We start from the raw sequence: 16,947 nt of genomic DNA on the forward strand, positions 1-16,947 counted from the left end.
GGACACCCATTTTCACAAGAGTCTGGCCAAAAAGATGAACAAGCAGGTGACTGCTGCACTCCACAATATGATTAACAACACACCTCTGAAATAAAATAGACTTTGATCAATAGATGGTTTCCATGTGCTAGTAACAACCCTATGTCTGAAAATATTACTACATGTTTTTTACACAGACATCATTTAGCCAGGTGAATTTGCTGAGAACAAAGTATTATAAATATGATCATGATTTGCCCTGACTAATGCTATGGCCTTCAAGAAGCAAAGGGTTGTCCATTTCAGAAAAGCAAGTCAAGAAGGAAAAAAAAATGAATCACCCAGCCATTTGATCGCAAATGTCTCCACATAACCCTGAGATGGACCTGTGGAAATTGAGTGGATCAGTTATTAGAAAAAGCTGCGCAAAAGATTAAATGCTTCACTAGACACAATGTTGTGTAAAGATGCCAAAAAACCTGTGGCAAGCCATAAATACTAGTTTGTTTAAAAATAAAAACCTTTGCCTTAGTAAAAAAAAAAAATCCATCGAGGACATCATTTATATGCAATAGTCTTCATATTGAAAACATTCAGAAACTCCACTGTGCAACAGTTGCTTCTTCTTTAAGGTTGATCAGTTAAAAACTAGTTGAGTGGCTGTAGTTCTTATCAACATACACTTATATTGCTGTGATATAACATAATTCAGAGGCACATAGCTTCATAAGGGGGATGGCTTCCAGAACTTATAGTATTTCATATGTGTCATACCTTTACAGTGAAACACCATGACTGTCAATAAACTCAAAAGTTTCTAGTTGGAGAATCAGGGTTATTAAAATAAGGTTTGAAGAAAAAAAGGCAACGTGGATGAACCAGGCAAAATTCAACCGTGTAATCTATTAAAAGTAACAAATCACTCCACTAATCTATACCTTCTAGTGAAACGCACAGAAAGCAAGGAATTTTCTAGATATATGTTTTTCCAGGCCATGGTAGATCACAGTTTACATATACATCGGTCTATTGAGAATAAAACCAAAGCAATATCCTTCCAGAACAAAGATCCATACCTAAGCCTGCATGCAACCAATCATACTGTCTTGTCTCCACCATGGTGAACTCCATTTGTGACAGATATAGGAGACCACATGTTTTTTATAATTAAGAATCCCTTGGAAGCTAAAGCTCCAACCTCAAACACATGCACAGTGCATCGAGTTGTTACTCCAGGAGACATTGTCACATCTTTAATGACCACTCCAATTTTGTAACAGCTGGAAAAATTCCAATTTTTTCAAGATGTGTATTGTGATCTTGGGCAAAGTATCTCTAACTCAAACTTGAGGCAATCTAGGTCCACCAGAATCTAGCCTGCCCCTAGCCTGAACAATTCTCTTCCCTTGAATACCCCCAACCCACAACTACTCCTGCCTCACATTTGCCGTGATTGTCCCACGAACTTGCTGGACAGGGTGCCGCCTCTCTGACAGCATACATCCTTGCCAACTGTAAGAAATGCAGCTGTTTACACCTAAAGGACACAGGTCCGACATCCACCATCACCTTCTTAAGGAAACCTAAGAGGTGCCACTGAAATGCAATTGTTTTGACCAAGAGCAATGTTCATTATAAAAAAATATGTTATATTTCAAAATGGCTCCTTTTAAGGAGGACAAATCATAAAAGCGAATTTGAAGCATGACACTGAATTTTGGGAACAGAATGAAAGCCCACAGAGGTATAAGAAAGGTAACCAAGATGTTGAAGCTCTAACCCCCATTCCTGCATCCCCAAAATATAGCCTTTCCATTCCCTTCAAGACAAGAACAGGATCGTCAAGGGCCCTCGGCATGGAATATGAAGACCTTTTATTGATTGTTCTGGGGGTGAAAAAAAACGACTCCAATTCCATTTGAGTTTTGTGTCCTTTACAAAAGCACTCATTTCTACAGGGCTTTCCGTGACTTTATTCTTTTTATCATTATAAAAAAAGAGGACACACGAGGGGTAGACAAATGCATGGCAATGGTATGTACAAACAAAAAAATGACAGGACAGGAAGGAACAGTGTGCATGTCAGGTGACCACACTGACCTACTGGGGTTTTCCCTTAATACTTTCTGATCTTTGCCATCAACCCTGAAGACAGAGAAGTCAGTAAGCTTCGGCTGGAGGTAAGGAAAAAAAAAATGTATGGAGGAGAGGGAGGAGGTACTCTCAGTTGAGGAATCTTCCGGAACAACCCATGTTCCTCTGGTAAGTTGAATTTTCAGGGCAAACAGGCAATGTTGCACCAAGGGCTGGCAAAAGGTACTCTTGGGCAGTGTAAGCCTACCTATTTTATTCTGCGAGAGATTTATATATTTATATATATATTTATAATGTATATGTTTATGTTATTTTACAATATTCCCTGATGGCCAGCTGAGGCCGCTGAGTGTTACACAGAAACCTGTAAAGAAAACAAGAAAAAACGAACCAAAAAAAAGTGATGATAATGTAATGAAGTTTCGTCCATTGAGGGAGACGTTAAAAACTTTCCAGGTGAAAGCAGAAGGGGACCGAGGAATCCCGTCGCAGTTTATGGGTTTTTTTGTCGCATTTTTTCTTCTTCTTTGTTTTTGGTCCCCCCTCCCCTTCCCCCAACTGTTCCACACGCCGGTTACACACATTCTCCACTGTGCCGCAGGTCTTCAGCTCTGTGGAAGATACACAAAGGGTCAGTCTGGCCTCACACACGTCACACCCCAAACACCAACGTTCACAAACTGGGACACCATTGCAGCTACTGAAGAAACTACACACTGCAGAGCCAGAGAACAAAAATGTAATACTGATGCATATCAAACTACAAAGGAATAAAAGTGCAGTAGATATATAAGGGGATAGCTAAAATAGCTGTATGACATTTTCTGTAATACTGACAGTAAGTTCCAGATGCTGAATTCGGGCAATACAACATACTGCGCTGTGTTTTGATTTTGACTTTACTGTATGAGCTCAACACAAGAGGCATTTCTAATATATCACACATTTGCATGGACCAATGCCTCTGGCTGATGAAACAATCAGAATTTTTATAGCACCTTTTAGAATAGCTGGCCCACTAGTTACAATCACTATAGCCAATTACACTTAATGAATTTATGACAAACAAAACCTGACTCTTTACTTAAAAATTTCCAGCCTAATAAGTGACAGCCATTTAACCTCACTTTTTTAATGTGACATGTTTTACATCCATGCTCTTACATGTTGCCATCTAAAAGGGAGCACATCAAGAACACGAAACTGCATATCAAAAAACACACAAAGCCACCTTTCCATTCAAAGTGAATAAACGGTCGGTACTCTTTGGACGGTGCTTTGATGATATCTGATTAGACTCCTTGGCTTGTAAAATGAAGGAAAAAAAAAAACTGCCTTGCTTTTTAACCTTAACTTAACCTTAACTAGCATACAGTCTTAAAATATACATTTGTATAAATTTAGGTTTCTTTATAATATCATTCAACATCTGATTTCAAAGGGAGTTTTATCAGTTGATAAAAACTGAACATTTTGAAAAATGAACTTTTAAGAGTTAAAGTACTAAAGTACTAAGAATACTAAAATATAATCATGAGTATAGATCAAATATGCACCATTTGCAATTTGAATAAAGAATATGCATGCAGCATTGGCTGCATTCTGTGATTCATGACCCGATACTAAGGGTCAAAGTAACCGACAAGTTGAGCTGACCACCAACTCGGATACAGGGGACAATGGGAAAGTGCAGCAGGCAGAGAGCTCACCTATGTTAGCTTCTTTGCTTTGTTGTAGAGCGAATCCACGACTTTGCTCATGTTCTGGATGGTTTCAAGAGCTGCTTCGTACGTCTTATCTACTGGGGGCTCATCGAAAATGATCAGGACACCTTCACCCTGGTCCAGTATTCCTAAAGGGGAGGAGGAGCCACACTCATGGGTAGCAGTCCCTCAAGAAGAGGTGACACTTCAATTCAATGACAGTGTGTCTAGACCACCGTACGACACCAAATATCTAACAGAAACAGACTGGGACGACAAGAAAGGTCATTTGGGATTAAAAGTGTGGATTGGCAATTTTGTGCTGCTGGAAGGGTTGGGAGAGTGAAAACAGAAAGTCAGCGCTTAATAACAGACAAACAACTAAGCCACCTGAAAAAAGCAAACAAGAATCTCATTTACCATGGAATTTCTTGTCCAGAATCATCTGTGACAGTTTCCTCTCAACATCTCCCTAAGAAAGAACAAACACACGGTCAGGTCATGACGCAAATCAGGCCACGCCTGCAATTTTATTTTCAAAGATACAAGCGATACAAAACCCAGTGTCCCAAAGCTGTAACAGTCCATATCGAAACAGGAATCAAGACCGCACCTTCGAGAGCTTGATGAGCGTCGATATGTGTTCTATCTGGGTGAAACAGAAAAACGGCAGATGTTAGCGGCGGGAAATCAAGCGTTCCGACAGCTGCAGGACGACTCAGAATGAAGCAGGGGGCAAACGGGAGGACAGGGCCCCACCCACCTGCACCCGGGAGAAGGGCTCGATGACGCGGATGAGGTTCTGCTCCAGCAGGTTGTCGTAGAGCTTGGCCAGGTGGGTGCTGATGATGGGGTCGTCCCTCAGCTCCCCTTTGTATTCCGTCAGTGCCTGTGAAGCAGCGTGAGGGGGGAGAAGGGTGAGAGAAGCCCCCCCCATCAGCCCCGGGCCTCAGGCACGCAGCCATACGGCCCGCTGAGCACACCGTCCTGTACCGCTACGAGAACAGCCAATCGCGCATGGACAGCTCCGCGGCTCCTTCCACGGCACCTGCAAGCCTGAGGTGTCGGGATGTGTATGCGACTCTCACCTTTTCGAAGTCTGCCAGCGACCGGTTCTTACTGGCCTGCGCAACACATTTCAGTGCATCTGTCTGTAGAGAGAGGGAGAGGAGTCACAGACCCACACCACAGCACCCCCTAGTGCTGACACAAAATAAGTGCCATCAGACAGGATTGTGCCCTGAGCATCATGTTTTGTTTGTGAGCCTTTCACAAACAAGCAGCCACCCACAGACATTAAACCTCTCACTGAGTGGAGGAAAAAAAAAAGTCTTCAACTTCATTCACACATATACCCATAATCTCCTTAGTTCCACTGTCATTACAGCTGTTAATAATGCTTTCTGGAACTAGAGTGCTCAATAGCTCAGTGTCAGCAAGAGAAGCCCCAATTCTACCCAGCTGTTTCATTCACTTTCCCTCACCTCACTGGTTGATGTAATAGGACAGAATTAACCTCATTGGCTGGGGGGGGTGGGTTTGACGTGAGTGGTTTGAACTACTATTGGCCGCGACATTGCCACATTATTCTGGTCAGTCACAGCTAGAGCGGGAGGGGAGGGGGATTGACAGGGTCCTCAGGAATCCCCACAGGGGAGGCCCAGTCCACAGTCAGCAGCACACGTACCTGCCGCCCTGCGTACCGCAGAGCCAGTTTCCCACTTATCAGTGCCTGCACATCTTCTGGCCTGCAGGGAAGAGGAGCAGCACAGAACAGCGACAGTCAGTGCAGTGAAAGCCTCGTAAACAGGAGGCCGAACACAGGGATTCCGCTGGTTACAGCATATAATAGGGGTGCAAAGAAAATGACACACAAAGCTCCACCAGGTACCATCACCGGTGCTCTAAATGAAGTATCTGGATAGAGCAGTGGTGGACAAAATAAATCAATCATAATTCAGCTGCACACACAGCAGGTTTGACCGCTTGCCTGAAAATTGAGAAAGTGTTGTGTTTACTTATTCGCTACCTCGGCTCACAAATAAAAAGCGGCACTCAAATTGTCAAATTGTGAGAGGACGGGGGTAACTGCTAAGGTAATACTGAAGATTTACAGATGAATAGCAAAGATTAAGATTAAAGCAGATGTCAGTGCCACACTGCTGCGCCACATGCACTTCTTTAGCTCAGACACAGTGTGGCCCTCGCCTTGACTACTGTGGATGTGTCATTATTGCATTTTTTACTCAATGAAAACTATAACTAAAGCTGTCAGGCCTTTTACGCAAAACCCCTTGGACCTCAGGTCCAAAATTCAAAAACCAGGCGTACATTAGCCTCCACAGCAGACAGTATAGGCGGCTATATTGATACTTCTCAGTCTCTAAAAGGTCAGCGTATTTCAATTTGGCCTATGACGACACTAATTAGATGTTCGCAGTCCAGCCTCGAGGTGTCATTTACTTGCGATACGCTTACCTTTGTGAGCCATGGTCCAATCACAAGAGCTAAATTTTACCCTTTCCTGCCTTTCACAACCCCTGCCCTGAAGTGTGCACGCCTGATATTAGAATAATAAATCAGACACGTCCAGCGATATAAGCGCGGAAGGCCCAACGTTGAGAGCGTGACCCTGAAATTGACCCATAAATTTTCCAACCCCCATTTCCTAGCGTGGAATTGCCATAAAATGATAAACGCTATTACATAACCAGCGAAATATGGAAGGAACTATCCAGTTTTTTTTTTTCTTCAGTACTTCCCAGGGCTACATTTGTAGATAGGGAGCACAGAGCCTTCCTGCATTACTTACGAGTTGAGCATGATCTTGCACAGAAGCATGTACTTGAGTGCTGTGATGGCCCGGGGGCTGTCGATGGAGTCGTAACCCTCAAACGCCTCGTAGAAGTAAGAGTAGGCCGTCTTCCAGTCCTTCTCCTCAGCCGCGTGGATGATACCTGCCGAGCAGAACCGCGCTGGGCGTTATGGGAGGGCATCTGAGCGAGGGGCAAAGACTGCCCCTTTTCATTTCGCAGGGCGTGAAATCTTCGCACAGGCTTCTTTGACTGCTGTATGGTCAAATGCATCTGCTCAACAGCACACTTGGTCTGACCGCTTGGGTTCGCAGCCTTGTCAGTGCCTTCCTGTTCCACGCTCACCACTGCAGAACACGTCCAGCACTGACGGCAATATTAAACAACAAAATTTGAACTCCGTGACAGAGCCATGCACAAAAAGTGGAATATTGTATGTATGCACAGAGGAAAGTGGAATTTCATGGCCTTTTTGTGCCAATGGCAAAATATGCAACAGCAAAAAACACCTTCAACAAACATTAGCTTACGCCTTAGCCAAGCGTTTTACTTCAAAAGCCCATTATTTTCTGCATGAGAACAAGCTAACAGGCCCAATGTACTCCAATTTTACATGTGAGGGGACAGGTGGAAGTGCTGTGAGGGCATCAAAGGCCACTACGCCCTTCAGCTCCCTTTCTTCGAGGTGCGAAAGGGCTACACGCTGCCTGTGCATGCAGGTACTCGCTCCGAAATGCGCTTCATCGCGACGGCCTGGCAGGACGGGCCGCAGCCTGGGGACTCACCTGACTGCATGTCCAGGGCGGCCTGCAGCTTGGGCGGGCAGTAGATGGCGTTGGCCGTGGTCCTGGCGGACGTGAGGGCGGCGCGGGCCTTGGGCAGGTTGCTGAGCGCGTGGTAGGTCTTGCTCTCCAGCAGCTGCACCTCCACCAGCAGCGCCTTGTCATCCATCTTCTTCAGCTCCTGCAGCAGCTGAGAGCCTGTGCGTTCCCGCGGGGGGGTGGGGGGGGGGGGGGTGAGTTACACCGTTACATAACTGCTGGAATCGCCACAGCGATCATCAGGATAATTGCTCGCTTGGATGAGCGAAAGGCAAAGCAAAGCTTCTTGAAGCTTCTACTTTCACGGCGCTCACTGCATTAATTCAGCTTTGAATGGAGTCCAACAATTTGGAGATTTAAACTTTCCACCTCAGGATAAAAGATGTTGGGGCACGCCATTCCTAAGTTCACACCCTCGGAAATACTGCTTGCCCACTTACTCCAAGAGGAGTTATTTTTCCCCAGAGGCAAGTGTCACTTGTGACTGCCAAGCCTACCAGGTTTATCATATTTTTCCAAAACTATGCTGCTGTTTATGTAATAAATCTGTAAGACATTTTCTTATCTGCTTCATGAACAGGTTAGGGGGGAAGCGTTTTTATGCTGCGCTTGGTTAATAAAAAAGAAGGTGAATGTTAACCCCAGATTCTCAAGCAAATGGCCTCTGTGTTACACCTGTTCCACACTGGTGGTGAACATTAAAAGCATGTATTTAAGATGTCTGAGGTAATCACATAGATTTACATTGCACCTCTCTTGTAACTAGTATATACCCACTGTATTTGGCTCCACCAGCAAGGCAACACAGCAAAATAACCCATACAATGTTGCTCTCTTTCAAGAGCTAGCATCCTGAGGTGCCAAAAAACCTGCTCAAAAACAAAACTCAATCAACTGACTACCTCACCATAAAACAACTAATAATGTGGCTTGAGGCATTTCCATTCTCTGCTATTCATACACATTCTACCATCTGTATAATTTCTTCTCCTATTGTAGCCAGGATATAATCGAAGCAGAATGAGGCAGAATGTAAATGCATGCAGATGGTACAGGAGACTTAAATTTATAAGGCTCATTTTGCACCAGTCATTGGCCAAGACAATGTGAGGTATTCTCGACGTGTTGCTACTGCCAATAATTTTAACAAATAACTTATGAAAATCACAATCTACATTGCTGGATTACTGGAGAGCAGCGCAAAATTACTACATTATAATTAAAATGAAGTGATAGCCCAAGATAGCAAATGATTGTTGCCAGGTATGTGAACCTATTTGCAAGGTTTTTGATGGCATGCAATTAACTGAATTTGCAGTAATTCTGACAGCAGAACAAATAATTGAACCAAGCCTACACAGACTTAACTACGTTGTCTGAATTTTACTATTCAGTTACTTCCATGAAATACCCGCCAAATATATTCAGACATTTCGCTCTCATCGTACTGACATTTTGACGCATTCGCTTGCAGTGCCACCCACAGTTAAATGTAAGAATACCTGCTTACAATGACTCTTTGCACTACAACTCCCAACATGCCCTGACAAATGTAACTAAAGATGCTGCCAAACTGCAAGCAGAGAGTTTGGCATAGATAATATGGAGAGAAAGCCAGTGAGCTAGAGTTAGTAATTATTGTTTTTTTTTTTTTTTATTTCATTTATTTAAAAAATGCTTTCACACGACCAATAAATAACTCCCGAACAAACAAATTAGATTCATTACTAAACATGACAAATCTTTCCTCAGTAAAAGCTAACTAAGCCGGGTCCTTTAGGAAAGGGGGTGGGTGGTTACATATGGGTTTGTCAGTTAAAGGAGTTCTGGCACCTCTGGCCCTCAGTCCTAGCAGCTTTGGGTCAAGGTGGACATGGACTCGTCGCTCATCAGCCCAGCTGCTCTATAGACTCTCTGCAAATCCATTTAAGCTCGGGAAAAAAAAAATCAGGCATTTCAGATGTTTTCCCCCGTTAGTCCTCAACAGAATCACAAAGAACAGTTTCAGCTGGTCTGTGCACAGAAAAGGCTGTGACTCACCAAGAAGCAATGCCTCCTGGTACCTCTTGGTATCAAAGTAGAGAGAGACCAAGCGTGCCTGGGAAAAAAAATGGAGAAATATGTCAGCACCATTTCAACACTTAGGCTACTGTCCCATAATGCTGACTGTGCTGGACTGAGAAATCTTATTTTATTACATTGAAAGGTTCCACCAGAGCACTCAGGGATGGAAATAAACCTTTCGATTCTTTTGTGTATGATTCACACTATACAGTAAAACAGTTTAATTATTGCCTTTAATACTTCAATCAATATTATGACTAACTCTTTGTCACAGTATCAAAATGGTCACAAGAAGGAACAGTACACGTTTTGTCTGGCTATGGTATATAATGAAATATGCTTGCATTGCTCATATTACAAGTCACATACACACCACATGAAAGGCACACAGGCCCCCACATTCTGATAAGCTGTGCAGAGGAATAGACCAGTCTCACAGTCATCAACAATAAGTTGTCCCACAATACTGTCAGTCAAATTACAGATTTTGAGTGTACCTCTCCTTTAAATCAATTGTTGCACACCACTCAAATTTGAAAAATGAGTTTTTTATTCTGTAAACATAGTACTTAAAGTTAATAAAGAATAGGCAATCACTGTAAGAATTCAGACCTGTGTGGTTAATTGAGTTGTTAGTGTTCCTTGTACCTGCTGCAAGGAAAATTCCCTCTTCAGCAACCAAACTACTGGCACAAACTTCACACAGAATTTTTTTTTTTTAAGAAGACTTATCCACAACAAATATTTTAAAACTCTGAACAAAAGTCAGACAAACAACCAGCTCGGAGAGCCAGCATCTAAAAGAGAAGAGACCGATCCTCCAGCTCTCCCCAACAAAACCACTACTGGGCAGCATCTAACACAAGACACACAGCAACCATGCCCTACACACAGAGCTGCCCTACTAAGTCAGGAAGAGGGGGGTGTGCCAGTGTGTGGGACCCAGTTACCTCCAAGGCCTGGCGCAGGAAGGTTCTCTTCTCGGACTTGGCCCACTCGATGCACTCCAGGCACAGCTCCACTTCCTGGCCCGTGGCTGCCTCCATGTCCAGGAAGAGGTCCAGCAGCGAGCGTACCAGGCGCGCTGCCTTGGCCTTGCTGATGGAGTTCAGGAACGGCCGCACGTATTTCAGCAGGCCCCCGAGCTCTGAAGGAGAGTCCACAGCAATGTTATCAAATGCGTTTTGGCGCACATCCTTTCTTAACCCTCTCCTCTCCAACACACACTGAGTCTCCTCCACGTGCTAATGACGAACAGTGCCACTGTTAAAACTGTTGCTCATTCAACTTGAACAGATACACTTCTGTTCTTCTGTGCTGGAAGTTGCTCTGGATAAGAGCATCTGCTAAATGAAGGTCATGTAAAACTTCCTTCCTAGAACATGTCATCTGACCAACATTTACGGATCACAGATGTTCACTTAATTAAAAATAGACAGCCGCTCTGTGGACACAGTGTGACTTGTAGAAAATGATCAGCGTTGATATGCGGACACTGTGTTTCACGGGCTGGTAAAAAGCTGAAATCCTCTTTCATGTAGTCACATGGACCTTGCTTTCCCCTTGAACACTGCCCATACTGCGGGGAGTCACGGGCTGCGGGGGCTTACCCGCGGCCTGCCCCGTCTTGGCGAGCAGACCCCCCAGCTCCAGGATGCTCTGCTCTTTGACACGCACTGCCTCTTCATCACTCTCTTGGACATCCCGCTTCACTGTGGACAAAAGTGGCCCATTTCAAGATTAACGCTGGGACAATCCCTCCACCTTACCCCAGACACAGACACACACACACACACACACACACTCACACGTGAAAATGGCACTACAAGGAGTCTAGCATAAAAACTTCCATACATAGTTTTACTCTAACATCAATTTACAGACAAATGAAAGCTGAACATACCTGCTGTCATTACACTTTATTGCCCTGTGTGTATTTATTCTAAACTGAAGGATAGAATTCCACCACATACAAGGATTTTTTTAATAGAAAGTGAACAACCATTTCAACAGAAAGTATTTAACATGCACCCTAAAGAGCAGACTTTCATGGTTGCCAACACCTGTCTTTGGTAAAACCGAAAGGTCCAAGAACCCTGCCACATTGGTCCATAACTACATCTGACTTTCTGCTCATTATCAAATGAGGTAAAGTAAACACCACTTATTACCTTGTGTCAGTCACGTTAGTTCACAAAGTACTTGTGTCATGTGCGAATGTGTTTCCTAGAAACACAACTCCCAAATGTAACAGCAGTGTATCCATAAGAACATCTGAAATGGCTGAAGCCATGCATGTTGAGCCAATGTTGAGCCATGCTGAGCTTGTCAACAGCACCTAAACCTGCCCAGTCATACCTACAAGTCCACGCTAGTCAGACTGAATGGGGTGCTGGCCTATCAAAACAGAAATTCTAAACCTTTCGCGCATCATCCGTCAGTTTCAACACAAGACACCAAAATTAGAAAGCAGCACTGCACACACAGCTTGCATCAATACCGGTAAACACATCTTTGATTTGGTGCTGCCCATGTACCCCCCCCCCCTTTCCACCTCCTCCACCCCCACCCCAAGTGCACTGGCAAGTGCATGACTCACACTTTCAATCATAGTGGAATGATTCCTATTTTTCTCCAGTGTTTTGGTATGATGCCTTTTTATTAGTCAGAAGCTAGATGGCTTTGTTACCCTAATATAACGGACAACGTTACTTTGGAAAAAAACCTTGCGATCTCACCTCTCTGAACACACCAGTACATGGCTAACTAACTGTGACACTTCAAAACGCTGTCAATTCAACACTGCCTGACTAGCATTTTTTTTAGCATTAATACCAAACAGCAACAAGTCGCCCCCTCAAAAGCTAGCAAGCCCCCAAGCTACCTGACACAGGAATTTCACTGAATAATCGAGCTAGCTAGTTAGCAATGTGTTTTTAGATGCAAGATGTGACTGGAGTATTAGCCAGTTACTACATAAAGTGACTAACTGCCTTGATACCCCACTATAATTTCAGTAGTCCTGTGAAAAAGGGGTAACTTGTTAGCAATTTACTTACTCAAGCTGCAGATGACAGCTATCGAGCGAAGGCTGTGCAACCGTTCAGGTCGAGCAGGGACACCCCTACCTTTAAAGGAAACTTGGCTAACTAGCTATCTACATATAATCACCAGCTAGGCTTTTATATTAGCAATATTAAAACAGATATAGCCATCTGAAACTTACCTAGTCTAGCTACTTAAAGGGCAATGGCATACACTTGGGTAACCAGCCATCTATGCATATGACACAGCCATCACAGCTAGCTGGCTAAAGTTTTTTTCGTATGAGGTAGGTAATGTGTGGATATTTAGTCTAGCTATCTAATGTTAGCGTACAACTACAATTTGGTAGTTTGCTGGCTAACATCACCTTCGCTAGGATACGTTACGAATGACAAATTACCGAGTTACTATACCAAACATCATTCTGCAGTGCTGCCCGTCATGTTAACGGTACCTCACGCTCAACCCCAAAAGGCTCTTGCTACTAGTTTGTTAGCTATACAGAATTACTGAACATCCACCTGTATATTACGTCTTAAAACGTGCATATAACAGTGCAGTTTCACGATTCAGTATGAGGTTTTATTGTGAAAAATGCGTTATACTAAGACAAATGTAACTTTATTGTCCAAGGTCCCCTATATTCGGCCTACTTCACGTCGCTCACAGTGAGTCAGCAGCAACCGAACCGGCTCATGCTGACAAACTGCCCCACACCGGAGTGTCCAACCCGGCCCCCAGCAGAGGCCACCTCACCCGGGTTACAGAACACACTGACCCGATAGCAGCCCGTGCCCGAGACACTTACCTATTGAATGTAAAATGTCGATGGACGCGTTACGGTCCGTGCTGAGGAGAGACTGCGCTCTCTGGAACTCGACCACCGCCGCGGCCGCCATCTTACCTATTCACAGACTGCCAGGCTCACATAGCAATCCCGACAGCAGCACAGGAAATACCATCCGCACGGCATGCTGGGACATTGAGTCACATTTTTTGGCAGTAGTAGGTTGTGTTACGTATGTATGGCAATGTTCCCGCATCTTCTGGATGAACTCCGCTACGACTCCAAAAGATCAGTTCAACTCAAGGCCTGGGTCTAAATTTTAAAAAAGCCTTGCTCCACTTTCTGGCTTGCCACAAAAGCCATCCTTTCATTCTCTTATCTGTGTAAACACTGGTGACATAACCAAAGTCCTAGCAACAACATTTTAGGCCATAACTAACCACCTTTTTTAGCAGACACATAGTATTCACACACAAGTAGGGTACTGCTATATCTTAGGACAGTAGATTAAGAGCATGTTGGTTCAGGGTAATAGAATAAAAGCATATGAGAATATTTTACCTAAGAAAATACTATACATAGAGATAAAATTATTAGCAAGGTAACATTGGTAACATCATATGCATATTAAGATTGACAGCTTATGTCCTTAATCATTTTACAATAATCATTAATGTAATCTTTTGGAGTAAATTGCAAGATGCATCTGAGCTGGGCCTGACCTGTCCATTTGAGTCACTCTCTGGTAATATGAACCAAATGACAAGGTCCCCTACCCTGAGGACCATAATGGGGACATTGTGCTGAATGAGATGCCATCTCTTCAATGAGAAGTCTTGTTTCAGCATGAACAATGAGCAAAGAGTAGGTATCAGTTGGGTATCCAAGGTAAATTTCCAACCTGCCTCTCTCAATCTGATAATTTGATCATATACAGTCTAATTTAATAAAGACTTCCTTGCTACAACAATCAATCAATGTGTGTGCTTAGCCTTCTATTGTAAAATATCTGAACAGCATTACCCAAGAGGATACAATGTTAAGTGTTAATACATTTGTGTTGAACAAATGTATGAACTAATTCATTTTCTATACAGGCCCAGAGGAAAGAACGTAAAAGCCTGACAGGGCTATGCACCAGGACCAGAGTTAAGTAGCACTGGTTGTCAGTAAGCTTCCTGCTGCAGCTCTGTAACTTCCTTTAGTCTTTCACAAAGTCTTTCATTTAGTCTTGACAGTCTTTGAAAGAAGTTCAACAAGGTATTACACAAAGAAAGGTGAAACTGTAAAACTGCACCAGTTATTCATAAAACTTTTTGCTCAGTATGTATACTGTGAGTATATCACACAGTGAGGTTTGCAAGGATTACATTTAAGAATACCAACAATTCAGACAATTCCACTGTTTGGGAGCTGCACCCATCTCCAGCTTCACTGCTACATCATTTATGTTACCTGAATATCTGAAAGAGGTCAGTGGTAAGGTCATTTCAAAGCTTCCTCAAATTGCTTGCTACATGGGCATGTCATCTAGCTGGCTTTGTCATGTTAGCTGAATTTATCAACCCAGTAGGAATGTACAGAGACATGGAAACTTTAGATCATTGGACATTTTTATTTCTAACATGTTAAAGTTACATAATGCAGTTACCAAGAAGTTTCAGTCATACAATCCCTGTCAAATACTGTCTTCTAATATCAGTCATGGCTCACTGTTACTCTTTTCTTATGCAGAGCAATACTGCATTATAATTGCTCATACATCAGAAACCCACAGCACAGAATCAGAATCAGAATTTAGCTTATCGCCAAGAAGGTTGCCCCTACAAGGAATTTTTTTTGGTATAATGGTGTTCCATACAAATACAAGACTAAGTGCAATGAGTAATAAAAGCAACAAGTACTGAAAAACAGACAAAGATAAAAAAACAGTGCAAACGCTATACTACGTACAGCAGTACTATGAATATAATATAAAATATATTAAGAGAGCAGGAAAATATACTGTGTATTGAAATATAAAATATAAGATGTGTAAAGTAGAATAGATGACTGAACATTTTAAATAATGCATACATAGTGTAACAGATGTGCAAAGATGGGTTTGTATGTGTCCAGAGTCAGTGGGGGGAAGGAGGGGTTAGGGGCAGAGTCTGTGTCAGCGGGGGTCAGGGGGCTTGTTGATGAGTTCAACTGCTCAAGGGAAGAAATCTGTATTTGTGATGTGTGGTTCTGGTCTTGATAGACCTCATTCTCTTGCTGGAGGGTAGTGTTTTGAACAGTCCGTGTCCGGGATGGGAGGGGTCAGCCACAATCTTTACTGCCCGCCTCAGGGCCCTGGAAGCATGTAGATCCTGGAGGGATGGCAGATTACAGCCAATCACCTTCTCTGCAGAGCGGATGATACGCTGCAGTCTGCCCTTGTCCCTGGCAGTGGCAGCAGTGTACTAGACGGTGATGGAGCAGGTGAGGATGGACTCGACGATGGCAGTGTAGAAGTGCACCATCATTGTCCTTAGCATGTTGAACATCTTCAGCTGCCGTAGGAAGTACATCCTCTGTTGGGCTTTTTTGATGAGGGAGCTGATGTTTACATTTACATTTATTCATTTGGCAGACGCTTTTATCCAAAGCGACTTACATAGGTTGCAGTTCTTTACAATGTTATCCATTTATACAGCTGGATTTATACAGCTGGATGTTCAGCTCCCACTTGAGGTCCTGGGAAATGTGATGCCCAGGAAGCGGAAGGACTCCACAGTGTTGACTGGGGAGTCATGCAAAGTGATGGGGGGGTGGGGGTGGAGCTGGGTAACGCCTGAAGTCCACTACCATCTCTACTGTCTTTGGAGCGTTGAGCTCCAGATTGTTCTGGCTACACCAGGTCACCAGCTGATCAATTTCCCACCTGTAGATGGACTCATCCCCACCAGAGATGAGTCCAATGAGGGTGGTGTCATCTGCAAACTTCAGGAGCTTGACAGAATCGTGACTGGAGGTGCAGCTGTTAGTGTACAGGGAGAAGAGTAGGGGGGACAGGATGGGATTGAGGGGAACCAGTGATTATGATCAGTGGGTCGTGCACGTGCTTCCCCAGCTTTACGTGCTGCTTCCTGTTAGACAGAAAGTCAGTGATCCACCTGCAGATGGAGTTTGGCACGCCCAGCTGGGAGAGGTTGTCCTGGAGCAGAGCTGGGATGATCGTATTGAGTGCAGAACTGAAATCTACAAACAGGATCCTGGTGTAGGATCCAGGAGAATCCAGGTGCTGGAGGATGAACTGAAGGGCCATGTTGTCAGCATCGACTGCAGACCTGTTGGCTCTGTAGGCGAACTGCATTGGGTCCAGGAGAGGGTCAGTGATATATTTGAGATGGGACAGTACAAGGTGCTCAAATGACTTCATTACTACAGAGGTCATGGCGACAGGTCTGTAGTCATTCAGTCCTGTGATCCTAGGCTTCTTGGAGATGGGAATGATGGTAGAAGTTTTCAAGCAGGCTGGCACATGGCATGTCTCCAGTGAGGTGTTGCCTGTGAGCACCAGAGACAGCTGGTCAGCACAATGCTTCAGTGTGGAGGGGGAGACAGAGTCCGGGCCACCTGCTTTGAAGGGGTTCTGACACTTAAGCATCATGTTA

At 43.8% G+C, this 16,947-nt stretch overlaps 1 protein-coding gene across 1 annotated transcript; it reads right to left on the reverse strand.

Moving 5' to 3' along the window:
- Positions 1-497: 497 nt before the first annotated feature.
- Positions 498-13,446, reverse strand: LOC118794618 (26S proteasome non-ATPase regulatory subunit 11A). The gene is made up of 13 exons (XM_036552873.1): positions 13,328-13,446; positions 11,085-11,186; positions 10,425-10,621; positions 9,451-9,508; positions 7,375-7,569; positions 6,589-6,733; positions 5,464-5,524; positions 4,865-4,927; positions 4,540-4,665; positions 4,390-4,425; positions 4,197-4,248; positions 3,783-3,925; positions 498-2,684 (listed from the first exon to the last, which is right to left on the reverse strand). The coding sequence occupies exons 1-12, from the start codon at positions 13,416-13,418 to the stop codon at positions 3,783-3,785; spliced, it is 1,269 nt and encodes a 422-aa protein (XP_036408766.1). The 5' UTR covers positions 13,419-13,446; the 3' UTR covers positions 498-2,684.
- Positions 13,447-16,947: the final 3,501 nt, after the last annotated feature.

The sequence above is a fragment of the Megalops cyprinoides genome, chromosome 19 (genome assembly GCF_013368585.1).
Source record: "Megalops cyprinoides isolate fMegCyp1 chromosome 19, fMegCyp1.pri, whole genome shotgun sequence".
Taxonomy (NCBI): Eukaryota; Metazoa; Chordata; class Actinopteri; order Elopiformes; family Megalopidae; genus Megalops; species Megalops cyprinoides.